Source organism: Stegastes partitus, unplaced genomic scaffold (assembly GCF_000690725.1).
Source record: "Stegastes partitus isolate 25-593 unplaced genomic scaffold, Stegastes_partitus-1.0.2 Scaffold1030, whole genome shotgun sequence".
NCBI classification, from domain to species: Eukaryota; Metazoa; Chordata; class Actinopteri; family Pomacentridae; genus Stegastes; species Stegastes partitus.
The window spans coordinates 186,417-213,329 of NW_007578761.1; the positions used below are offsets into that span (position 1 = coordinate 186,417).

The following is a 26,913-nucleotide window of genomic DNA, read 5'->3' on the forward strand; positions in this document are numbered from 1 at the left end:
ACCCGGACTTTGCCGTTTCTTCAAACTGGCAGCCTTTCCAAACACGTCTCTGGTCTTAAATTATGTTTCTTTCGAAACACAATTATGTTCCCTTCAAAAAGTTTTTGAGAATGCAGGTTGTGTTTGGAGACAAATTATCACAGGTACAGAGCAGCTTGCATTAGATGATTCACTTTCCAGTGTCCCGCTGTATGAGAAGACAGAGCAGCAGTGGAAGGAAATCACAGTAGTGTGAACATTTTATATTGGGAAAGACTTTGTGCCCGTTTACACAATCAAAAAGCCTGACTTTACAAGGATGCAGAAAACAATCAAGTCCAAGTGTGGACCATCCAGCTGCAAACGTGTTGCAGAGTTCATGTCCTACTTTTTATGTCATTTGTTATTGTTGAACATCTGCTCAGAGTGTTTTTTTTTCCTTACAATGTGTGCAATCTCTCCAATAGGATAATAGCATTGGTAGTGGTGCCTATATTTTTGGTGGTATTGCAAATATAGCCGTAGTTACCACTGAAATGCCTAGAGTTCGTTTTTTTATTTTTCTCCATTCCACCAGTCCTGCTTGCTGGGCAACAAAATTACCATGTCAAAGATGTATATCAAGAAGGCATTGCCGCCTCCTGTCCACGAGCTGTGGCCAAACTAACTATTATTTAGGGAAGTTGTGTATCTGTTGTTCTTCATCTTGCATGAAGAACACACACTTAAAAAATAACAAACGGACCCTGGCGACGGAAGTCAGATATGTCACCTTGTGGCCTTTTCTCATTTCTGATCTTTGACCTTATGGGGAAGTTCAGCAGAGGTCAGGGCAAGGCCTCCAAGCTTTGTATTTGTGTGTGTGTGTGTGTGTGTGTGTGTGTGTATGTGTGCAGTGCTGATTAGGTGTTGATATCTGGTCACACAGTCCGAATGTCGCTGAAGTTCCTGAACTGAGACTGTTTTATCTCCAAGCCCTGGACCTCACATTTCTTTGTCCTCCCTTGTCCACTTTTATTTTAATGTCATTAACTTTTTCCTAAACACTTATTTGTGTTTATCTCTCCTCTTATTTCCTTTCTTTGTCCATTCCACTCATTTAGTTTGGTCATACCTCTTCTGGTTCTTTTTTTCCCGCTTAACATCACGTAACCTCTCAGTGTTGCTTTCATTCTTTGCTTCAGTCCTTCATTTCTTCCCCCTCTATCTTTCTCATTTCAAATGTAATATACAAGTGTGGCCTGTCCAGTGGTTCGGCGCTTTTCCGGGTCCAGGAATGCCACATGAGGATGATTGATGATGATAATGATAATGATGATGAAGAGGGTCCACACGCTCACCCTAGAGACCACAGTGCCTTTCCAAGATACAGCTAGTGCCATGAATAACATAACAGTGACCACACATGCACATTTTTTATGCATTTGCAGTTGCTGAAACGCAGACACATGCGCACCGTGTACACTTCCAACTGGCACATCTAAATCACGTAAGCACAGATGCATGTATTGGTACGGCGGATACACGAACACAAGAACACACTTCAAAGTTTTCTGAGCAGCCAAACCACATGTCATTCAAAGCTCATTGCCTCAGTTAGTGAAGTCCATCCCAATCCTCACACTGTACTCCTCGTCCTCTACTGAATTTGTGATGGTCTTAGTCAGAGGACAGGTGAAATCTAATCGGAGGAGACATACGCAGGAAGTGGCTTTACCCTCTCGAGATGCATCCGAGGTATCTGTCTCAGCACGGAGTGCGCACAGTTTGATGGGCATGTTGTGCTCATGTTGTTCACATTTAGGCATGCCAGCACCACTGCCAGATACTTGGCAACAACCACGGAAGGAAATAGAAAACAGCCATAAAGTGTTTATCAGAGAGTGAATTATACAACCGTTTCTTTTTGGTTGGCTTTTTTTTTTTCTTCTAAGCCTTAACATGCTGCCTGCTTCAGGTTTATGAGAAGTAGCACATGGTATTTGGCCTGTTTGTGGGTATGTGTGTGACTCTCTGTATGTGTATGTGTGTGTGTGTGTGTGTGTGTGTGTGTGTGTGTGTGTTTAACCTGGCAGAATGAGTAGTTATAGGTCTGGCTCTGTTTACAGGGCCTGTCACAGCCATTCACTGCATGTTAGCATTTAGCATCTAGCATGTTCCAGTGAAAGGCCATTGTATCTATAGCTTAGCTGCTTAGGTGTAGCCTACTGAGTTTACCAAACGTGTCACAACTACTCAGTTCAACCAAAGCCACTGTGGACCGCAGCCAAGACCCTTGTGTTTTTTTTGCTCTGGTGTCACATTAGCATTGACTCTGCTTTGTCGGAGCCTATTTTAGCATAATGCAGGCAAGGGTTTGGCTATAGCGAGCTGCCAGTTCATGCTAACCGTCATAATGTTAGTGTCCAAGTGAATTATCCTACTTGTTAGCAGGGCCCTTGTCTGCACTATTTCAGCCCGAAGGAAACCCCTTATGTGTTTAGTTATTGGTTTTCTAACAATCACATTGAGGAAGGCATTTTATGATATCATGCATAGCTTTTCTGAATGAGAGCATGGACAGGAACATTTTGATTAAAAGTTACAGAGGGTTTGGAGGACCATAAGATTACTCAGTGAGACTCAACTGGTAAAGACAAAACCACTGGGCCAGAGTTTGTACAGTAAATATTTCTTTTTAAAACGGAAACCATCTGTTGCCACATTTTCACATGAAGCACCGATAACAAGGAAAGTGACGGTTAATGGATGAATCATGACATGTTTCTACTGTTCTCTCACAGGATGATGAAGAAGGAATATGGGCATGATGACCGTTACCGTGGGAACCCGCATCCATTTGTTCACAGTAAGTTTCTGCTACACAGCTGTTGTTGCACCTTCTACTAATTTTAGAGTTAATATTTTCCTTACCGGGGTGTAGCACTGTATATAAGTTCCAGATTTTTTAATGATCTTCTACACAATAGGCTTCTTCAGTGGGCTTGAGTAACCATTAGCTGGGAACATAGATGGTACCACAATAACCACAGCATTACACAACTCTGACAGAGGAGAGTGTAATAGAACCCAACTCCTTTTCCATTGCTTGTGAATTTCAGTCGGCTAAAAAAGTTTGATTCAGAGGTTTACGGCTGCTTTCTGTAAAGTGTTCATACGCCGGTCGCGCTACATATGGCGCGTGTACTCTGTGGCTATATAGGTAACTGTGTGGTATTAGACCTATACACACCCAGCGGCCTAAAGCGAGCATACCAGGGCCCATAGGTGATAAAAACGACATGGTGAGAAAAACCAGAGATGGATGAGTCTGTCTCTCCACACATTGCTTTTTCAGTTCATAGTAAACTTTTACCATGCCTCCCCACTCCTTTGTGTGCCAGTGTGTGGGGTAGTTAATTAGAATACAACACAGAACAGTCATGAAGCTGAAAAAGCATAAAATGAAGAATGCCAAGTCATAAAGCATAATTCCTGCTTTGGGGGTTTTATATTGAAGCCCCCCCATAGGCTCAGGATGCCTTTGAACATAGATGTGCAGGGTTATGGTTTGCTTGGAGCTAATGTATATGTGTGTGTGTGTGTTAAGGGGTGTGTGTGTCTGCGCAAAGTCAAGAGCGACAGAGACAAAAAAATATAAAGGAAAATAGATTTTAAAATATATCTAAATGAAAGACGATACAGATAGACAAAGAGAGACAAGGAACGAGAGGGAAATGGTGCCTATGTATATACTGTGTGTGGGAACGAGAACGAAAACCAGGCAGCATGGTATAGTCATAGTTTCCAGTGCATCTCATTCTTTTCCCCCAGTAATCCACAGGTGGACCATCACAAGCAGATTCTGTCTCTAACCTCAATGACTTAGTAGTTGTGCACTTTGCCCCAGCGCTGCTTTTGGGATTAAGAGTCCTATAGCTTGTGTGTGAGCAAATGGTTTGTCTTCCTGCAGTGCAAAGCTTTTTTTTTTGTGTGTGTGTGTGTGCGTGCTCAGCTATGATGCTTGTGTGTGCATTTGCAAGCATGTGTGTATGCCTGTGTGTGTTCAAGAGAGTGTTGCTGAGCAATACAGTGCCGGAGCAGCCCACATAGCCGATAATCCAGTCCATGTGTGCCGAGAATGCAGCAGTGTCAGGATTCACCGTAATGAAACAGACCACACTGCCCCCTTTCTCCCTCTCTTTCCGTCTCTCCATCTTTTTCCATCACTCCTGTTCTTTCCACCTTTTCTCAGAGCTTTCGCTCTTTGCCCCGCTCTAATACGTATTCCTCAATGTAAACCTGGAGTTGGACCCGCGAGTAGCCCACTCGCTCGGTATCTCCAATCAGATATCGTGATGGTGTGTGTATACGCGTTCATGTGTATGCGTGTGTGTATTAGTGCTTCTTATCCCAGTCTAATAGAATAAGCCAGGCACATTAGCCTTTAGTGCAGAGTGGTGTTGTGGCTAGCGATATCAGTGCTGCTCATCTATCCACTGCTGTTATTCTGGCAGTGCACAACACGAGCGCAGCTAACGTGTATTAGCCATCCTCTATGGGAGAACAGATGGGAGCCATTCAGCGGTATGTAGCTACAGCGCAATAAGGCCAGACCTAATCCCCATATCCTGTCCCTGAGTGAGCCCTCCCTAATATGAGCAAACAGAGATGACAGCACCGATAGACAAATAGCTGGGGATCCGTCTGTCTGTCTGTGAGCGTGTGTGTATGCAAGATTTGATTGGTGCTTCTTATGGATAACCTTGAGTCTCAGTGCCGGGCTGCATTTTGAAATCCACACAAACTTAAGTGCTGAGTTTGAGTTGGCAAGTTTGAGTTCTAAACATCCAGGTGTGGATTTGTATTGGTTAGCCATGGTTCTCAGAGGATACTTGACTCTGATTGGCTCATTGAGGTTGTGTATGTCCTGCTGTTGATTACAGAGGTTTTGTTTACCCTCTGGCCTCCTAGATCTCCCCCCCCCCCTAATGAAATAAGAATGTCCTTTTGGACAGGGAGCACAAGAGAAGGGGGTTGGAGGAAAAAGTGAAGGAAAACATGGGGCCCAAGAAGTGAAGCAGAGTGGGGGGAAGAGATTTTCTGGAAACATTATGCTTTTATCCCACCGTGAAGTTATTTGTACTGAATAAAGCGAAAAGAAGTTGAGAGACTTTCCAAGTGGGGACAGAAATATGTTTGTGTACGAGTGTGTGTGTGCACATGAATGTGTGTGTGCACGCAGGGAGGAGTGAGGCCTTGTTCAGGTTAAAACAAGTCAAGAAGATGGCTTTCATTTGCCCATGCTGTGTTTGCAGAGAATGCCGTGTTTGTATGGTTATATTGTGTACGTCAGCGAACGTCCCACCGTTGTGCATGCACAGCTTACGCAAGTCTATAAAATGCACTCTAAGCTCTGTGAGAAACTGAAACTGGCCAGCAAACTCTCAATCCCACTTATCACTATAAATTACAATGAATCTAAGCTTGTTCTCAATTGTCTGATTCTGATTGTTTGGTTTGACATTTAAGTCTAAGGGCTCGTCAATCCCAAAACTAATCTCAAAACTGACCTGACAACCTATGAAACTCATGAACTCAAGGCAAAGCAAGCAAGAGCTGTAATTTTGTGTGTGATCGTGTTTGTGAAATACACATGCTCACACACAATTTTTTCCCCCCAAAAGTACTAAAAGGGGTCTTTTTTTTCTTGCAATAGGTGAAGGTTAACAAATGAGCATTGATGTCAAAATGAACGTTATCGTTAGATCCTTCATATGGAAGTGTACCTGAGCTGCTACAGGCCGTAGATCCAGTGCACTAAGTACTACTGACATCACCTTTGTGCGTCCACAGTTTCTCAGCAATAACAGTTTATAGTTATGTGTCTGTTTTTTTTAATCTCACCTTGTTAACATTCTTTCAGTGAACAGTAAACAAATTATCAAGCTTTAAAAATAACTGAATTATCATTGGTAAGTTTTAATTCATGGTTGGCTTCCAAAGAAAATTATGCCAGCAGCGTTTGAAATGGCCGAGCCGGCCCTGCCACTTTTTTATCTGCACAGTATGCCAGGATGAGTCTCCAGCATAAACAACCATTACCCTACGCATTAATTACAACAAGCTGATAGTGCATGTTTTCACAAGTCGCCTGGAGAAATATCTGCTCCTTGTTATCCACAAAGCTCAGTGTTAATTCATGAATACATTCGTCTAATTCTGGATTTTCTGAAATGTCAGGAGTCAACACATGACAGCAACTCATCAATCAGGCTTTAGATTTGTGTATTAACGTGGATTATGTTGGAGGATATTTAGTTATAGAGTCTCCAGGAAGAAATTGGAACTCCACTAGTACATTAAAGTTAAGTGGCTCCATACTCTGTTTTGTTTGCTATAGGTAGGTGTCAGATACCCTACATTCTTTCTCTTGTATTTGCCTTTTTCGTTTGAACCCCTGCCTTGAGGGCAATAAAATGGCTCATAAAATTCCAATATTTTAGCAGCTTATCTTTGTCCAGGTGGTAGTCTTCGTAGCCAATGCCCAAACTCTGTGTGCGTTTGGGTTTATAGATATGTCCTCCTGCAAGGCCAGACTTCGCCATGTGTCTTTGGTAATCAGTGAACCATGGTTTGGAGGTCAGTAGAGGCGTCGGACCGAGGCCATCCTTCAGCCAGCTGTCAGTGTCATAAGTCTGCGAAGTCAAAGGTTGTTCCACCAGGTTGAGCATGAGTGGAGAGAACTCAATAACTCAACAACACCTGAGAAGCGACACCTGAGTATTCTGTATGTTGTATCTTTTTCAGTGCATCTTGAAACAACATCTGAATTACGCTCAAAACTTGTACTTGTGAAGATGCAAGTTGCTGTTTATGTGCATGGGAACTTAGGAAAAACTGTTTTGGTAACTTTAGAAAAGTTTTGGAAACACACCAATTTCCAAGAGTAGTGGATGATGCAGCTCCTGAATAACAAAAGTACTCAAATTTGATCCACCACAGTGGTTTAACAGTCTTAAAATTGCCATTATCACCTTCATAAAGGAACAAATTAAATCATCTATGTAAAAATAAACTCTGCAACAGAGCCTTGACAAATGCAAGCTTGCCCAGAGAAGGGCAGGAATTTGACATTCTGCAGCAAATTAGAAAACGCTGTGAGAAGCGTGAGATAGAAGTTCACTCCCAGTCATGGCCTCATGTGTTTCTGTAGTTATACTGTGACATCATGATTAATTTTAAAATTATATATTGCTTTTTAAATGCCACGCACAATATTACTTTTAAGTAGGTAAGTGAAGAGCAGGGATAGAGTTGCTTTGTCATTGTCAGCATGCAAGGCTGTCGACAGACAGGACCCAGAGACAGTTCTTCAGCCCCAACAGACAGACGAGGAGGAGGAGGAGGAGGTGGGGAAGAGAAGGAAGAGGGGAAGGAACAACTGGCAATGTTGTGAGGCAGACAAGTTTATTCGTGTTTTCTTTTGTGTGTGTGAGTGTGTGTGTGTGCGCCCGTGTGCGTGCGTGCGTGCGTGCGTGTGTGTGGTTTTCTTGAAGTTGCATGAAGAAGAGGACAGTTAGACACCTGATGTGTGGATCATAAGGCAGTTTGTCTGAGTAAGCTCCCTTTTCCCACCCACAACACACTCATTACACACGCAAAGAGACGGCCACACACACAACGGCTCGTGCAAACCAGCAAATGTGCAGGAAAGACTAATAGTTGGGTTTTGCAGTTTTGTGATTGCAAGTAAATCCCCACTCACAAGTGCTTATCCATGCAGTGGAAATTAGCATATGTGCACATCTAATCAGAATGAATCTACAAAGCCTCGTGTGGGTAGCCTGAACCGCACAGCCAGAACGTAGATATCTGAGGAGCTTAGCAGCTAATTAATAGTAGAAAACCCCACCTCTTCCCCCAGCTGTCTACTTGAGTGTCGAGATAATACTAGAAGTTGTCATCTCCTTAAGAGTGGCAGATGTTTTTCTCTCATCAAAGCCACCTAACCGGTACTAAAATGGAATTTTGTCTTATGGCCGTAGATTGTGGCCTGAGTCAGCATCCTCTTGCAGCCGCAGTGGGCCCTGAGTCCAGACATCATCACTGGCCATGCTGTCTAGTTTAAATTTCAAACTTGTTTCAGTATGATATGTCTAAGAGTTTTCTTTTAGCAGCATTTTCAGTTTTATTTTGTGGACTTTCAGGTAAATCCAAAGTAAAAATCTGAACATAAGTCCGACATATAATTTTGAGTTTTGGAGTACGTATGCACTGGTACGTCTTGAATGTTTTGTATTTTGTATAGTCTGGTCAGCATCCTCATTTTATAACACATTCTCAGTAAGTGCTGCACTTTTCTCCTTTTGTCCTGTACACTGCTGAGTACTCTCACCACAGTTGTTTTTTTTGCTGACATATGGTAGATTAGCGTTTGGCATTCCCAGTCATTGTTTGATGCTCATGTATCTGTCAAAAGAGAATAAGAGCTGACTTTGCTTTCTCTGGTGTATCATTGAAATGATACAGATGTCCTCCAATTGCATGATTTCAGGTCCATAATTTGCATTACACATATTTTGCATCATTTCAGGTCTGTAATTCGAAACAAGGAACATTCAAGTAACATTAACCCTCTAAAATGGTCCAATCCTGATTGAATGAGCTTTTACACGTAAATTACAATCACCTGGAATTACATTTATAATTCAATGTACTATTGAAACACTGAAAGTTTGTCGATACAGTATGTCTGTGAGCTGAAATTCTTTTCCTGAACCACCTCATCTTCCCCTCTCTGTCTGAACATGCCAGGTGTGAATCAGTCTGTCTGTAAACTTCTCTCTCCTCTTCTCTTTGCTCTCTGTGCAAGCCAGCCTGTAGTCATAAATCAGTACACCTCAAGCTGTCGCTATTTTTCACCTCTCTCTCCCTCCTTTCCTCCTTTTTCTTCTCTCTGTTTTATGCTTTATCAGTTATCCCCATCACCCCTTTCAAATGCCATTGCCACAAGATAATTCCAAGTGTTTTGTGGCTTTGCCGAGATCAAGAATAATATAAAATGGAAATCTAAATCTTTCGAGAGAACAATGTGACGTTGAAGACAGTCTTGGAAAACAGATTGATTAATTGAATACCTTTAACGAGCTCTCCGTTTGCAATCAGTCTAGTGTGTGCATGTGTGTGTAAACGAGAGATCAAGAAAGAGAGAGAGAGAGAAAAAAAAGAGGAAGATCCTGGCAGGATTAAAAGGGTGTTTTTTGAGCTTACGGAGATGGCAGCACACAAAAGCCTTTCCCTCAGGAGAAACTTGCACCTGGGGAGGCACTTTGAGCGTTTGCATGCTTTTGTGTGTGTGCATGTGCATGAGAGACAGCGAGGAAGGTAATTGTACATAAGGGGACCTCTCAGTGGGACGATGTGGAGGTCAGATCCCCTGTTCAAGCCGGATTACATCCCAAAGAGAAAGTCAGAGCATCCACAAAGAAGCACTGATAGAGGGAGGTATCAGGATTTGGAGACAGAGAAAAGGGAATCACAGTCTTTTCACTTTAAACCTGTTATTTTCTTCAGACTTCCTGTACTCTTGTCACACTCCCTCTCTTTAACAGACACCCGTAGACACAAGCACACACAGCACCTCTACAAGCACTAAAAATACCACACAGCCCCAGGTCTTGGGTAAGGCCTCTGTTGTTCCCCAAACTATGTTTTTAACATACAGACCCACCCCTAGGCTGCCAATCACAGACGTGGCTGGGAGGAAGATATTCGGGGAATATCTTCCTCTACCTCTGGAGTCTGAGCGGTGGGGGTTGCCACAAACTAAAGCACTCACACCTGCTGACTTTACTATATGTGACCACTCACTGAAAGGATGTCACACCCTGCAAATTGCAGCACTTTTGATACCTCAACTGAAGCACCACTGCAAGCACTTGCACACAAACGCATGCAGACATACATACACTTAAATCGTCTAATAGAAAGCAAACATTTATGATCAAGATTGACATCCACGGAAACACTGTGGCGGAGAAATAACACTAAATGTATTTTAATAAGTAATAGCAGAAGGAATTTCACTATTTTCTTTCCCTATTATAGAAATGCCAGAGCTGCTATCAGACACTCCTTGTAGAATTGAAGAGGAAAACTAACAGGAATTTACCTGTTTCCTCCGGCTGAAAGTCATCCCAGTGCAGAGTCAGCGGAGAGGCTTCATAACTTGGGCTATCGCGGAACTACTGTAATAACATCAACAACCTTTGGACTGCCACTCAACATTAGGGGCTGACCACTAATTAGGCCTTGTATAACAGTAGGCTGCAGTTTATTTCTCACGCTAGCCGAACACGTTCCCAAAGGTCGTCGGCATCGAGTAAGCTTGTAAAAAGCAAGATGTGCCGCGTTGACATCTGTCAAAATAACAACACCGTCCTTCATAATTGATGTCTTGCCGTGTTATTAGTTATGATAGCCTCCTGACATTTGCTGACATTCTGTATCAGTGACCTTTTTCAAACCTGCATGATGTTTGTGATTTTAGGCTTCGAATCCAAAAAAAAAAAAATGGGTCATGGGCCTTTTGCTGCAGGGTACCCATATGACATGGGTAGTAAAATGTTTTAAAGCCCCTGAGTCTTAGGGCTACAGAATAAACTTCTCATTTGGGCCCCACGCTGAAAAAAGTGCATAAACTCCTGGCCCGAATGAAAGTTAGCCCAACACAGCTTAGCTTGTTGGGCTGTGTAGTGTGTTTTCAGCCAGGTTGTGTTTTCCAGTGAAACCTTAGAATTGGATGCCAGAGTGGCCTCTCTCTCTGTCACTAGATCGGCTCAGACAAGCAGATTAGTGCTGTAGCTGCTCTGTGTGTCACTCACAGCTTACTGTATGTCACTGCTATAATCCTTGACATCAAACTAATGGGTCAGGCTATTTTACATGGGTGTCTTTCTCATACATGCGTGCACTTACACCCTCATGCACACAAACGCACACACACACATATCTTACACATGTGCAGTAGAACTCCCTCTTTCTCTCCTCCTCCCTCTCTCTTATCTGGGCCTGTGGAAAAGACACACTTGTACGATGACATTCAGCACAGGATTAATGCCCATGTAAGACCCTCTTCAGCTTACACCGCCACTGCCAAGAGGGGATCTATACAATCACACACTCTCATGCAATCCTGTACACACTCTGGCAGACACGCAACTGCACGCACGCACACATAGTGCAAGGAGGCAAGCACAGACTCATTTGTGTGTGTGCACTTTCTCACACACATACGCACAAATCCCTCCACCCTTGTTGTTTAGCATGTTGTCCTCATATTACTCCGGGCCTATGTCTCTCCTGCTCAACAAACACACAGTTGCGCACACACACCGCATAAAGGCGTACACATACGCTGACATCCTTTTGTCTTACGACTATCGTCATCGCTCATCTGTCTGAAACAAGGGTTGCCAGAAATGAACCAGGACACCGATCCCATCTATCGGTAATGGAATCATAGACACAATCTTAACATCCCCCTCCCCAACGCCCTTCTATGTACACGCACATACACACCAACTCACATAAATACAGTACTGTTAAGACTCAGGGCAGATTGAACACAGACTCCTTCAACTTTAGTTGTGCGAAGGCCAGACATGGTCAGGACCTTAGTTAAGATGCTGCTGTGTAACTGGGTCACACTGTGTATGTGTCTTGTTTTTTTGTGCGTACCTCCAGGGGTTTGTTGGTCGGGTCTGGAGAGGATTCACATCGGAATGTGTTCTGATTGGGCTAGACAGCGATCCCTTTCTGATTGGTTGTTTATCCCCAGGCTCCCACTTTGGGGGTTGCTTTGAATCAGTGCATCTCTGTCACTCCCTTTCCATTTTCCTCTGCTCTTTTTCTTATATCTTTGTGGAGAGCCGCTGGCTGCGTGTTTGATGTGAGTGTGTTTGACTGGCTAAAACAGAACCAGCAGTGGGCTGTTCTGTGTTTCTGTCGAACCAGCCAGGCTCGGCGCGGAGATGGTTGCCCATGGTAACCATAGGTGCTAAGCGGTTAGTTAAAAATTGCTAACGAATAGAAAAAAAATTTGTTGCTTTTTTACCTGTAGTCTGGAATGAGTCTTGTACCTAAGGCTTGGTATTGTTGGGGATTATTTTTGTGTGAATATGTTGTGAGTTTCAGCACCGATATTATCAAACCCACTATTCATTTTAGAACCCAAACTGTAAACTGACTGTAAATTTGCATGTGAAATTTGCCGAAATAACACATGTCCTTTAACCAGCAAATCATTTGAGATTCTTGATGTAGAGGAAAACAGACAGTATTATAATAAAGCACATTTTTCACTACTGACTACTGTTTATGATGCGCTTCAGTATTGTGTACAAGCAATCTGGTCTCTACCCAAAAGATACTAACAATAGCCAGCCTTTTTTGCATCTTGTCTATCTTGTTTGTGCTATCTACACCACAGTCTGTGACTTTTTCTGCCTGATTGTTTGGTTTTGAAGAATTCTCTTTGAAATGAAAATGCCGACTGCTAGAAGACCAATTTTATATGGCAAAGACATCAAAATTCTCAGAGGAAACATATTCATCTTCCTGTGACACCCAACACGGTCTTTAAAAACACCCCTATCGCCCACTTGTAATATAAACTAGGTTAAACATGAACTGTACACCAGCTGGCTAACAGTGGGAGAGAGTGAGAGAGGGGGGTAACTGAGCAAGAGAGACTTTCTTGATTATTCTTTCTCACCAAAAGCAGAGCAGAGCATGGCAGGGTAAAACACAACACCAGTCGTCAATAGGTGCCATTGTACTTTTGCTCTACTCTAATATCCTATCCAGGAGTGGCCCAGCCTGTCAGAGTGTGTATGCAGTAAGGCTTCAACCTCACAGCTATGGGATTAGCTCCACTGCTGGGTGGTCCTCCCACTCCTGATCTCAGAGCAGCATCACAGTTTACTGCAAACTCATTCTAGGTGTCAGGATTGTGAATCAGGTTCGGTCACTAAGATTTGTGTGTGACCATAGCAACCTTATTGTACTTGATGTTTGGCTTAATTTGAACACATTTATAGGTTGTTTCTTTAAACTGATTAAAAGAGAAAAGTCTCAGGGTTCAGGAAAGGGTCTTGAAGGTTGTTGGATGGAATCTTCAGTCTTGTTGGGAAAAGTTGGCTGAGTCAATGCTCGAGCTCTAATGTTACTGCTCAGCGGCCATCATTCAAAAGCTACGCCTGCATTATACCGTAGTCAGACTTTCATTGAGGAGGGGAAGTTTACTTGCTTGTCGTGGCAAACCGCAGGTGAGATAGGATATGGTGTGGGCACGGATGAAACCGAAAGTTATCCAGCTTAGCTAATCATCCCTGTTTCTATCAGACGTTGTATTTGCTCTGTTGCAAGCCGTGCAGCTGTGGAAACACAAAAAGGCAAAAGCTGATTGAAAGGTTAAGCGCACTCCCTGAAATTGCATGGATGTTGGGTAGTCTTGCTGCTTCACTGCGGAAACAAGGTGTGACTGAGACTTTAGTCAGCTACCATTTGGGATGTGAGGCAAGGTGTTGCTGGCATTACTAACTTACAGGATAAATTACAGGTTAGGGGAAAGAGACAAAGAAAGGTTTGTAATGCTTGGGACAAGTGTGTGATGCTGCGTCGAGGTGTCATAACCCTGGGCAGTTATTAGCTCATAGAAACATAGCTATTACTCATTGTTTTGTTTTTTTCTCTCTTTCCTTCCGTCCTTGAGGTCATCACTCTCGAGTGGTTAAGCTGGTTGTAATGAGGACAGAGAATTGGTTGGCATTTCCCCCATCGCACGATCATACACACACATAGAGAGCCAGCACATGTTCTCCATAACAAAAAAAAAAAAAAAGAAATCCCACAGACAGGTAGTGTGACAGGAGTAGAGCTGTCGGAGGCCTGGCGCTCTCTCCATTTGAAAGGATGGAAGCGGAGGACAATGTAAACACTCTGTCACACACATAAACAAAGCCCCACTCAGGTTTCACTGCACAGTTACAGAAAGCTCACCCTTTCTTTTATAGAAAAAGTATTTGTGTAATTTGTTTATGTGAGATTCCATAGACCTAATGGGAAAATGGCTTTTTCGGCATCACACCACACCTGAGTTCAATTTCACTAGCTCCCTCTCACAGACAGATCGTAAAGATGGCATACCAGAATGGATGCAATCTGTCTTTCTCTTCTGCGTCTCAATTTAATTTCTCAGCCTTCCTCTCTCTCTCTCTCTCTCTCTCTCAGTCACATTCTTTCTCTGTACCCCCCCTCCCTCTCTTTCTTTCTCTCTGTGTTTTTATCTCTTAGAGCGATGGCTGTGCAGAGTTACTATTCAACAAATATTCAGTAACAGGTGAGTCAGAGCAGGGCTGAGGCAATTCTTCATGACCAATTTGACATATCTTTCATTAGAAGGATGCTTTGCTGCTGATAATGTAAGCTTGAAAGTTATTTAAATTATTTGTTTGCATTTTCTTCAGATATAAATCAGAAGAAGAGCCGGCGAATATGCACCAAAAACGTGACACTGCACCCTGTTAGCTGTATATCATAGCTCTTCCTCCTCCTAACCAGTAAAGCTTGGAATAACAACATGTGTGCACGTGTGCATACATATACATACAGTAAGTTTGGGTCAGGGCAAAAGAAAAACATCTTCTGGCAAATATATCCAAACAATTACTACATAATAAAACCAATATTGACGCTATTTATTGTTCTGTGCTAATAATATTCCCTACCCAGCTATGCTAACATATACACACAGCACACACACATGAATGCTTTCAACCTTGGCCGGTTACAATCTCCTACTAGTCTATAAAGGCACCATGTGTTTAGAAGCACCAAAAACAATTGCTTCAGAGACCCTTCTGCACTGCAGTGCACATGAACTCAAGTGCAGGCCAGACAACAAGATAAAAACATGTGTTTGCATTGTTTTTACCTTCTAATTACATATACACATAGTTATTTCTCTCACACGGTGTGTGTGAAGTGTGTGCATGTTGAAACTCCGCGTGTGTGTGTCTGTGCGTGTGTCTGCGCGCCTGCTGTAACGCAAGCCTTTGTGTCTGGCAGTAGTGTTTCACAGCAAGCATTCCATTCAGACTAGCCCTGTTTGCTTAAGTAATAACTAGGCTTAGCCATAATTTGTTTGTGTGTATGTTGTTGTATGATGTATGTGTGTGTGTGTGCGTGTGTGTGTCTGCGTCTGTTCAAAGGAATAACTCCCTTGCATTTTACACATTTACGCAGAAGACGAGCCTGTCCCTTTGAACTTGGAAACAAGCCATCCAGAAAATGAATGCTTTTTTTTGTTGCTATTCCTGCCCTTGCTCAAGTTCTTGTCTCCTTCTTTCCTTTATTCCTCGATTTCCACTTAGAATAACTTGAAAGAGCTTCCAAAAATACTGCCTCTGTGCGCCAATAAAGTTCAAATACACTGGCTAGTGTCAGTTTCATACTGATAGGCCTCACTGATCCTGTGGGAGGGTTGGAAGTGGACCACATACACATACGCGCGCCACCTACTGAGAGCATATTTACCCTCAATACCACGGGTCAACAAGGGCCAATAATTGCCAGATCGGGATTGTTGCTGCCAGCTGGTGAGTCCACTTCACACACACTGAGATCACAGGCCAGAAGTTTTATCAGTGATGTCAGATGTTATGTCAGCTCAGTCGGCCCTACTTCTGCCTCATCCTACCACTGCATACACTCACACATGATCCTCTCGGGCTTTGATGTCAGGGGAAAGAGAGGGAGGAGAGACGGACTAAACTCTGTGTGTTTTGCATGAAGTAGCAAGAAATTTTGAGTCTTCAAACAGCTCCAGTGGGTTTAAATCCTCGTGCTACAAAATGTCCTCAAGTGGGGGAATGTTTGTATGCCTGCATGCATGGGTCCACTTATGTTGTATATATGTGTGTGTGTGCGTGCATGTGTGTGTGAGTGTGTGTTTGCGTGTGTGTGTGAGTGTGTGTCTGCGTGTGTGTGTGGGTGGAATGAGGCAACATACCGTGACTTTATCATGGCAAAGCAGAAACAGTATTAACAACTGGTGAAAGATGTTTTGTGAACATTTCTCGGATTCCCTTTTGGTGGAAAGAAGAATGGGGAGAGAGGAGAGGAAGAGGGAGAGATGGGAAGAGGGGAGTCCACAGAATAATGAAAAGCTGCAGATACTTCTGTGACTTTAACCTGAGTTGCTCTTCAGTGATCAGAGTCAGCTTCCTCGGAGACGGTTTTTCTATATCGCTTTGAATGTTCCACACACAGGTGCTCGATTTCCTCTTTCTTTATGTCTTAATTGTGCGTCTTTCTCTGTGACTCTCTCGCTCTCTCCTTCTCCCCTTTCTCTCACACATTCTTGCACACATATACAGATGTGGGATAACTGTTTGCTTTTCTTGCCAAGTAAAAATGCTTTCTTCTCTTTGCGACCTGCTTTGGTGTTACCTGACAAGTGTGCGTGTGAGAGTGTGTGTGTGTGTGTGTGTGTGTGTGTGTAGAGAGAGAGTGAACAAGTGCTAAAACCAGCTCCTTGCTTGAGTGCTGCTGCAAAGGCCCGGGTTGACAGAGAGGATTGAGAGTGTCATCCCCGGGATTAGGCGTAATGAGCGAGATTGACAGACACGACAACATTGCACACTTTCAAAGGAACATGCACACATACACTTTAAACATTCACACAGAAATGTACACAGGCAATTATAGAGAGGTGTATCAAAGTGCTGGGATAAGCCCGTGTTTAAATGCGTGTGAGCAGGCTATTCCATCACTGCCTGCACGCCTCCACAGGGAGGGAACCAGGATTACCCCTGCTTACTTTCACTGTATCTTTCCTTTTTCTCTTTCCCATTCCCAATCTGTTTTGTCCTCTCTTTTACCTTTTCTCATTTTTGTGTGCGTGCCTTCACCAAGAGACTTTATGGGCTGTCTTTGAACCTTGTTTGTTCTCTCTGGTGTTGGACTTCTCCGGTTCGCTAAGCCTCGGTAAAGGTGGTAACACACATTATGATTTTCTGGAAGATCAAGTTGGCCCCAAGGCTTCCACTTGGGTCTGGCTGGTGCTGGCAATTGAGAGGTAAAAATCAGAAAGCCTATTATTTGCCTTGTGGCACCCATTAATGTAGCAATAAAACAATGTGTAAACACCCGAAAATGTAATCAAATTCGCACTTAACCTGATCAAAACTGTAATAAAACCTAATAAGGTAATAACTTCACCATAAGTATAATAATTTGATGCCGATTTGGCATTAAAGTTAACATAATAACCCTTTCTCTCCAGGAAAAACAAGCATTTGCGACTGTTTATGTAGGTTAATGTCATGTGCTGCGTATATAGGTGTTATGAATGCTTTTTGCTGGATTGTGGTTGTTTTCATTAAGTTGTTGGAAATCTGTAGCATAGACATTGAAGAGAAAGGTCTAGGGAACAGTTGCCTAGGGTTTTCTAATTGTGCTCATAAAGCTTACCTGGCCTGAAATGTGGATCCTCCCATGGTGGTCTCCCAAGGAGGTAGCCCATCACTCACTCAGTAAGATCAGGAGGTTGTTGCATGCCCCTGAGTCTGCACTTTAACCTTGTAGTCATTCAAAATCCAATGTATGTAAAGATCTTAAACTCTGTAAACACACAATGTAGAAATCTGGACTGAAAATGAATATAATAAAACACAAGAAATACCTTGTTAGATTTGAGAGGAGAGAAACAAATGACTCACCTGCAAGGCATTGCTGGTAAAAATGTTGTTACAGTATCACTCAAGACATTTTATTATGTTATTGGTCAACTTATCACATTTTTTGGTTTTTAATACATTTTCACTCGAGTTGAAAAAATAAGTTTTACATTTTCAGGAAACTATTTCATGTCACAAGACTTCCCACTTATTCTGTTCTATCTCATCTTTTCATAAAGATGACCTGACACATTTTTTTTAAAACTCGCCCCTAAACTGTTGACATCATATAGCAGGAAAAATATTCAACTGCTTGAATAAAGCAGACAGCAACATTGTGTGTATACTGTACCAGAGAATTATTTTAACAATGATGAGCCACACCTCACTGGAAATGTAGAAAATTCCTTTTGCAGGGTTTGTAAATTAGTTTAATGTTATAGTTTAAGCCGTCATAAATGGATGTCTTTACATTTGTACACATTCTCAGAAGATTTTAAAGGTTGGCCAGAAGTGCATTGCTATTTATAGTCCACTTTGTCTGGTGGGTTCTTCCGAGTTCTTCCGTATATTCTCATTTTTGACTCTCATATTTTATAAAAAATGATGGTTGTAATGTGCAGCATGTCTTGTCTACCTTAGTATCATTACAAGTTCATGTCTGTTCTCGTCATAAAGCTGGGGTCGCCCGTGTATTTTTTAGCGTCACTGGGCAAAAATTTAGTTCCAACATTTCAGCATATTGGTCACAAAGGACACGATCATCTCCTCTGACTCCAATTTCTTGCTTTGGAAATTAGTGACAGGAGATTTACAAACAGCAAAGCAATAACAGGATGTGGCGACACAATGGGTTACGTGGGGAACTTTGACTTCGTAAAGCGGGATTCGAATCCTGTGTCGAGCCACAAATGGATATTGACTTTAAGCTTGACTGTCTTTGTGCATTTAAAGTGTGTGGTTTTGTTGTGGGATTAGAGAAGGGAGAGTGACAGGAGGAGGAGGACTGCTGCTTTAAAGCACATTGTCAGTTGTTACATGAAAAAAACAAAAACACATAAAGCCAAATGCACACACACGCTTAGGGACATACACATTTTCACTGATTTCACCCCATGTACGTTCAATCTCACCCTTATACCTGTTTGTCAAGTCTGGAATCCATGTGTGCCACGGCACTTCAAAGGACCTTTTTTTGTCAGAAGATCTTGTCCATTTTTAATCTATAATTTCCAACTGGGAGCTTACAATCGCTGTCCAATCAGATAGCAGCTGATAAGTGTGGCATGTAGCAGTTAGCTTGGCACTTGTCAGACCCTCCTGGCCGAGGTGCAGGCTTGTTGGCACAGTGTGCACTTGTGGCTTTTTTTTTTTTTTTTTTTAAAGGATGATCAGCTTTCATCTTATCATTTTGCACAGTGACACAAACTTCAAAGAGAGTTGGTCATTTTTTTTACTGGCGCTGTAGTGTGTGCGTTTTTCTTACTTTTTTTTTTTTTTGCATGTGTGTGGCTGTGTGAGCTATTGACACATTCCCAGAAAGCTGTTCCAGGCTCTAGGACTGTGTTTAATGAAGGCAAGGGCATGGCTTCAAAGAGCTGCAATCCAATCTACATGTGCAGAAGTGCGCACACACAGTCTTGCGCTCTCAACACACGTACACCTCTGCTGGCTGGAAAGAATGAAAGAGTTTGAGTTGAGTCTCTCAGGCCTGTCTTGTAATTTGGCAGCACACTTCTTAACCTTGACAGAGAGATAACTGAGGGAGACAGATGGATATCCAAGAATGCTAAACTTGCTTGAGAGGCAGTGAACGATCGAAAACATACAGCATTAAAAATAACGTGCGCTTGTGTGTGTTGGTGCTTGTCTCCGGCTGATGCAGAATGCAGATATTGAAGGTGACGTGCTAAGTTGTGGGAGTGATGAAATTTCAGAGCTAATGAGTAAATTGTGGGAACTGAATTACATTGAACTTGGAGCTGGAATGAATCTCATTCCACGTAACGTTGCTGTCATTTGTAACAGTCGCCTCGTACTCGGTAGATTGTTGCTGTCAACTGAAGAACTTCCAAAAGGCAGCTTTTCAGGATGAAAGATAAAATTCATAGACTTCTTTTCAGATGCTGATAACTTTTTTCAACAGTGCATTGGTTTTTGAAGTGTGGAACATAAAAGTTTAAGATTTTTATAAAAGCACTGGAGGGATTTTCCTCTGTTTGGAAACATGAGATAGAACCAGGCCTAGGGTTGACCCTTAAACCATTTGTTGGAAATCCTTCATGCTTTAAAGTTTACGAGTGTGCATATGTTTGAGTTTGGATGTTTTAATGCTTGTGTGTGTGTGTGTGTGTGTGTGTGTATGCGTGTTTGCACACATGCGTGACTGTGTGTCGCTGGTGCCTTTGAGGTGTGTTAAGGTGTGTTACTCTCTTTGATGTTTGGCATTGGGTTTATAAAAGGGTTGGTTTTAGAGGCATGAATTTTGCGTTGATGCATGTGTGTGTGTCTGTGTGTCAGCCAGCAGAGTGGATGTGGTTCACCTTGCACTGGCCACCTGTAAGCCATCGACAGAAATTAGCCTCTTTAGTCCTGATGGGATGCAGAACAGAGAAGGAAGGGGCGGCCAGAATGTGGAAGGAGGGCTGTTGGAGGGGGTTTTTGAGGAGGTGTGTGTGTGTGTGTGTGTGTGTGTGTGTGTGTGTGAGGTGGTGGAAATTCAGACCGACCATTTTCAAAACTGCATTCTCATTGTGCCATCATAAGATAGAGAGAAGGGGAGGCAAGGTATAGACCATACAATGAAACCATTTGTTTCTCATTTGTCTGCACTGTCTGGAGATCTCTGTGTGTCTGTGTGAGTGTGTATGTGTGTGTTGTACTTATTTAGCTCTGGTATTCTGGCAGCAAGCCCTACTCTGCTTCAGAGCTCTGCTCTGACTCTACTAAACACGCACAACCTGGACTCATTACACTCAGTAAACAAATAAGTCATTAATACCAGCCTGCAGGCACCACACATACAAATACAAATGTATAGTACATGTACATAATTGTGGACACACCACCAGCTACGCCCATTCCCACCATGTCCAAGGCTCCTATTGGCTGTAGGCTTTGAGACTAGCGAGACTAATGATGTGGTCCTTGTGTTCCTGCTTCCTGTCCTTCGCTGGAGGACTTCCTGTGGCAGAGTCATGTGGTCCTGATTACAGTCCACATCTAAGACCCCCAGAGCAGGACACTTTTGCTCTGTTACACACACACACACACACACACAGACACACACACACACACACACACACACACACACACACAATAGATATAGAATAACCTGTGTCCCTCACATCAGATATCTGATATTATTGACCAGGAGCACTGGAAACACTGAGCATCTGTGTTTACTTCTCTTTTCTTTTCTCTTTAAGTTTCTTAGTCTGTTTCTGGGTTTTCTGCCTTCCTTTGTTCTCTAGCCAGGAGGTTGTTTGGTGTGATGAAGGTCTGACTGGTGCTGTTGTATTTTACTCACTGCTCTGCAGCCCAGCCCTGCCACCAGACCTCACAGCTGGGCTATTGATCAGTGGGTTGCTTAGTTAGATGGGGGGAGAGCTATACAAAGATGACATGTTTAATTGTAAGAATTAATGCAGGGAAAGTTTCAAATTTGAGACGGAGAAAACAAAGCTTCTTTTTTTTTTTTTCTTTATCTGTGGATTTCTGTTACAATCCAACTATTCAAGAAACATATTAGTGGTTTTGCATGTTTTAGCCTAGAAATGAAAAAGCACATGTTTTTACATCTGCCAGTGAAAACCAATGCAACTGTCTGCATTAGTTTTCATTCATTTAAAATTAAGTACAGCCATAGCTAATATATCACAAATGTACTTTTTGTCAAAGTTGTATCAATGTCTCATAGTAATGCAGTTACGGCCATTGTTGTGTTGTTGGGACATGGATACTTTAAGATGTTAGTGCTGGTTGCCAAGCAACAACTTTTGTTACTGACGTGCAAATTTCCATTATCCTCTCAGAGCCTCTTGTGTTTGTTTGTTTGTCTTCTGCTTTAGTGTTCCAAAGTTTGTCGGCTGTTTAAAGTATGTTGGCTTTGTGTTATTAGAGAGTGTGTGTGTGTATATATATATGTATGTATATAAACTATTACACATTTTCCAGATATTCACGATTTACAATGGACTTTCAGACAACATTCATATCACACCCACAGCTGTCTGAAATATGAAGACCCCATCCAAAAGCTTTGAGTATACTTTGGAAAATGGTCAGCAGTAATGTCAACATGATTTGTATTTGTATATAGAGTTTATGGTTAATGGGATAAAATATTCAAAACATGCAAAGTGAGGCTGTATTAGTAGAATGGATCCAAACAACTGACAGAAACTGGCTTATTCCAATAATCCCTTGCTGTTCTATTAGTCTTTGGGTTTTACATTTTGTTTTGCAGAAGCAGCCGTCTTGATGGAGAATCTCACTGTTTAACAGTTCCAGCCAAGTGCAGAGTTGTCATTCCTCATCTGTGCGCTGTAAAAGTGTGTGTATAATGTGTGTGTGTGTGTGTGTAGAGCCACTCTCCAAGGGGAAATTGTTAGCAAATGGGCTCCAACTGCTGGCCTTTTAGCTTTGCAAACACAACCTGAAGGCCTCTCTCCACATCCCCTTCACTCCACTCAACCACCACCCGTCACCCACCCTCCCACCCACTAAAATTCACCTGCATAACAACCCCAAGGCTTCTCATCCCTCCACTACTCCCTCCCTGCCCTTCTCCCCGTTTCTGTCTCAGTCCCACTCACTGACTTAGACATTTCCATACCTATTCATCATTCCCTCTCCCTCCCTATCTCCTTCTTCGCACACATAGAGAGTCATTCCTGAGTGGGTAAATAGAGTAAATTGGGGCTGACCCTCAGGGTTAGCAGAGGCCACGCTCTCTTTTCATGTCAAAGCCATCTGAAGGCTGATTGGTTGATTGCAGTGCTCTCTGCTTCCAAAAGGCTCCCTTGTGCTGCTGTAATTGCCCTATCATGCACACATACACACATCCACGTACTTAACGCGCGCACACACACACAAGTATGCACGTACATACATGCAAATACACACACACACATTCTTACAGCCAAATGACTTAATTGGTGTTAATTGCATAATGACAGTAGTGAATTGGACGTGGGTCAGAGGTGACACAAGTTTGAGTGGAGAGGGGGATGGAGAGAGGATGTTGAGAAGATGTGAAAGGAAGGCTTGCACTTCAAGCAAAAGGCACAGCAGACTTTATTTATATAGCAGATTTCATCCACAGAAAATTTAAAGTGTTTTACAATCATAACAAAACCCATACATGCATATACAGCAGATACAAATACGCATGTAAGACACAGATGTAGAGAACTAAGTAGCTCAATCTGGCACTTTTAACAAAATAAAACTAATCAGATGCTTTGAATGCAATCTGAATGCAGGGCATTTCAGAAGCTGGGACCACAAAAACTAAAAGCTGCTATACCAGCTTTTGGTTCTGGCCTGACCCAGAAGACATAACATGTCATACTAAGTGAGTAGGTCAGGGAGATTTTTTTGTAACAGCAAGGTTGTTTAGGACTTTATAGAACCAAAGTATTATTTTACTAACCGGCAGCCAGTGCCAGGATCACAGAACAGGTGTGATGTGATCAAAATTCTTTCTTGCTCTAACTCTGGCAGCTGCAATTTGGATTAACTTTAGTATGTCCAACGCCTTTTTCGGTAGACCAGGAGAGGAGACTGTCCAGCTGACAGGAAATAGATGCACGTACAGGTTTTTCTCCATCTACCTGAGTAAAGAAATCTCGTAGTCCAGATAAATTATTTAAATGATGAAAATATGTTTTTGTTATTTTTGCACAGTGGCTCCGTCTGCACCATCCTTCTCAGGAAAAAAGAAGCAACAGATGATTACATTTCCCATCATAGAGGTTTAGCACCAACCTCCAAGTTGCTCTATTTAAGCTGGATGAAATGTTTATGGCTTTGCATTCAACCAGTGATTCAACAGGTCAGTTGACAGGTATAATTGTGTATCATCTGCATATCGATGGTAGCATATTTAGTTTTTATGCTTTAGGTGGTCCAAAAGAACCATGTATTGTAGAAACTGAAGTGCAATAGACCAAGGATTGACCCCAGAGGACTCTGCATAAAATATGTTTGTTTTTAATTCTTATGCTTTTTTCAAGATTTTATTTTTGGTATTTACAAGCTTTATTAGATTGTCACTGCAGAAAGAGACGGAAGATGTTGAAAAAGAGTAAAAGGAAATGAAATGTTTGACCAGCTGTGAATTGAACCTGGGACTCAGAAGAGAATTTTCCTTCATTTAGATAGGAGGCAGTCCAATGTAGTTCTGAGCCACAAAGCACTACCTGCTTAAGTCTGTTACCCTCCTATTACCTTCAAATTCACTGACATCTTTTATCCTTGGATTCTATTTGACCCGAGCAATTTAAACCTCCAGAAAATATCAGAATTACATTGTTACCCAAGTTTATGTGTAAATAGCCCTTTAAATAAAATGTTATTTAGAGATGTTAAGCATTGAATGGGGTCAAATTGACCCCAAAGATAATAGGAGGGTCAATCAAGATGATATCATCAATGGTATCAAACGCTGCGCTCCGATCTAATCATAGTGAGATGAAAAATTACCATTCACTGTCAACTCATAGGTAGTTAATTACCTTGATAAGGGTTGTTTTAGTACTCTGACTCCTGCAGAAACCTGATTGAAATTGTATCATGGAGGTTGTTGAGTCAGGTGGTCTACCAATTGCTTATGAACAACTTTCTAAAGGATTTAACTACAAAAATGAATATTGTAGATTTGCCAGTGTTCTAATTAGTTTGTCTCAATGTGGGTCACTTTCTTTTTAAATTCCAGCCAGCAATTCTTGTTCTGATTGCAAAAGTTCGCCCAGACGCAGACACTGTACACACGCACACACAAACAGCCCTTTGTAGTGTAAAGGGATGCTCTATACACTTAACACAAGGATTCAATTTGACTCAGTCAGCATCTGTGGCTGTGTGTATATGTGTGTATTTAGCTATAGCTGCAAAGTCTGTTTGTGTGTGACTGCCAGGGCAGCTGAAAGGGCTCTATTGGTGAAAATGTTTAAGTCATCATCATTAGAGAATTGTTGGTACAGAGGTATGTTATAGTGAAGGACGTAATTGGCCCGTCATAGTGCTGTGTAATCTTCTCATATTCTATGAAAACAGTGAAAGCTATTCGCCATAATGGCCTGTTTAAGGTGGGACCTTCCCGTGTTAAACATACGACATCTTAGCTTGATACAGGCAGAGACTCTGACTAGCAGGGAGAGATGGTGGAGTGTGTAATGCTTCTGTCTCTGTGCTCCACCGTGCACATTTATTTCCCCTTTATTTTCCTTTAAAAGTTGTGTGTCTGTGTGTGTATGTATATGAATGCAGTTTGAACCCAGTATTAACTGCATCACGTGATTTCAAAACCAGAGCTTTCTCAAGTGGAAACATTGCTGCTTCTCAGACCACCCGGGATTCATTTTTCTTTTTTGAAAATGTTATTGTGTGTATGCATGCATGCGTCTGTGTGCATGTCTGGATTTTGCTGCAACTAAATGAGCAGGCCTGTATGCACACACAACCGAATCCCGGTACGCATTTCTGCAAATTCATGTGTCCTTGTGAGTGTGTTTGTGCGTTCTTGTGTGTGGGAGTTGCAGTATCCCCCCCACCCCATCCTTCTGTTTATAGGAGGGAGTGAAAAGTGATGGAAGGTATGGAGAGAGATGGGCCAGTGATGACATAGCCTTATGTTCACCCCCTCTGGATATGGCCCACTCTATATTAGATCTATCCATCATGAGGCTGCACTTGAATCCAACATGCTTCCTATACCATTCATAGCTAGATGTCCACTGTGCATGTGTTAGTCTCATCAGTGTACATCTCATATGGTACATGTCACGCTCATACTTGTAAAGTCTGAATGTACTTTGTCATACCCGTTGCATACTTAGTGTGTGTTTGTGTGTGTGTGTGTGTGTTGCCTGCGCTGACTCTCTTTAAGTGGTTTTCGAAGCTCAGATGATAGATGTATGGTTTTCTTCTGGTTCTTCAAATAGACTTCCCCCAGGCTCATCTAGACACAAAAGGAGCTGTCATTCTCTGCTTTTCTGATCTTACTGTGTGTTCATTCAAATTTGTGCGTGTGTGGTGTCGGCGGTAGACGGTGTGTGTGTGTGTATGCATGTGTAAATGCCTCTATGCGTGTCGGAGCTGTCACCTGTTCCCTGCGCTCTCTACAAGCCCCCCGTCTCTGGGCGAGCCTTTGATCTAGTCGACAGGAGATTCCTACAGTGTGAAATAGCCCCAGCCAGATTTACTCAATGAAAGAGCAGGCCCTAACCACTGTTATTACACCCTTCTTCTTCTTCTTTTTTTTTTTTTTTTAAACATCACTCCTTGTTTCTGTCTCTTGTTCTCTCTCTCTTATTCTCCCTGTCTTTGTTATTTGCTGCTTGGTGGTGTGTGCTGCGAATGCGCTTTCGAGTGTATCTTTAAGTGGTTTTCGTGAAACATTACAGTAGCATTCTGTCGTAGCTGCAGTCAAAATGCCAGAGTTCTCCAGTCAAAGCCAAGGTTGCTTACGCTGTTGCTGCAGAAAAGCTGTGTCGAGGCAGATGTGGAATTATACGAGACATAATTGCAGCTTATTGAAAGGACAAAGGAGTCAATACACTGATGCACATAAAATTACTGTTGTTGCATGTTTGTGTCCTTTCAGGAATTTGTACGGACATGAGCGTATTAATGGATGTGTGCGATGACACACAGCACTTCAGACTGTCTCTTTGTAACTAACAGGAGATGCAAGGGAAACACTAAGCGTCTCACACCCTCTCCCTTTTTCTCCCGGTGACTCTGACCGTCTGCCTTTGGTGTGTTATTTCTTACAGGTGGTTGGGCGTGTTTGTCTGAGCTGTTGAACATGTGTCAGAGCCCAGGTGGGGAGAGACACAATGTAATTATCCTTGTGAAACACTATCCGTGTAACGCAAACAACACACACATGTGTACTGGCAGTTACAGGAGCTAATGTTAATTTACTGCAGACCTAGAAGGACAACTGAGGGAGAGAAGTGGAGTGGACCGGGAAAAGAGATAG

At 42.4% G+C, this 26,913-nt stretch overlaps 1 protein-coding gene across 1 annotated transcript in view; it reads left to right on the forward strand.

Moving 5' to 3' along the window:
* LOC103367233 (ERC protein 2-like) overlaps positions 1-26,913 on the forward strand; it is a 154,149-nt gene that overhangs the window by 116,391 nt on the left and 10,845 nt on the right. The window contains exon 17 of the mRNA XM_008295204.1: positions 2,763-2,827. Within this exon, the coding sequence (XP_008293426.1) occupies positions 2,763-2,789 (27 nt within the window). The 3' untranslated portion in view covers positions 2,790-2,827. The remainder of the gene's footprint in view (positions 1-2,762; positions 2,828-26,913) is intronic.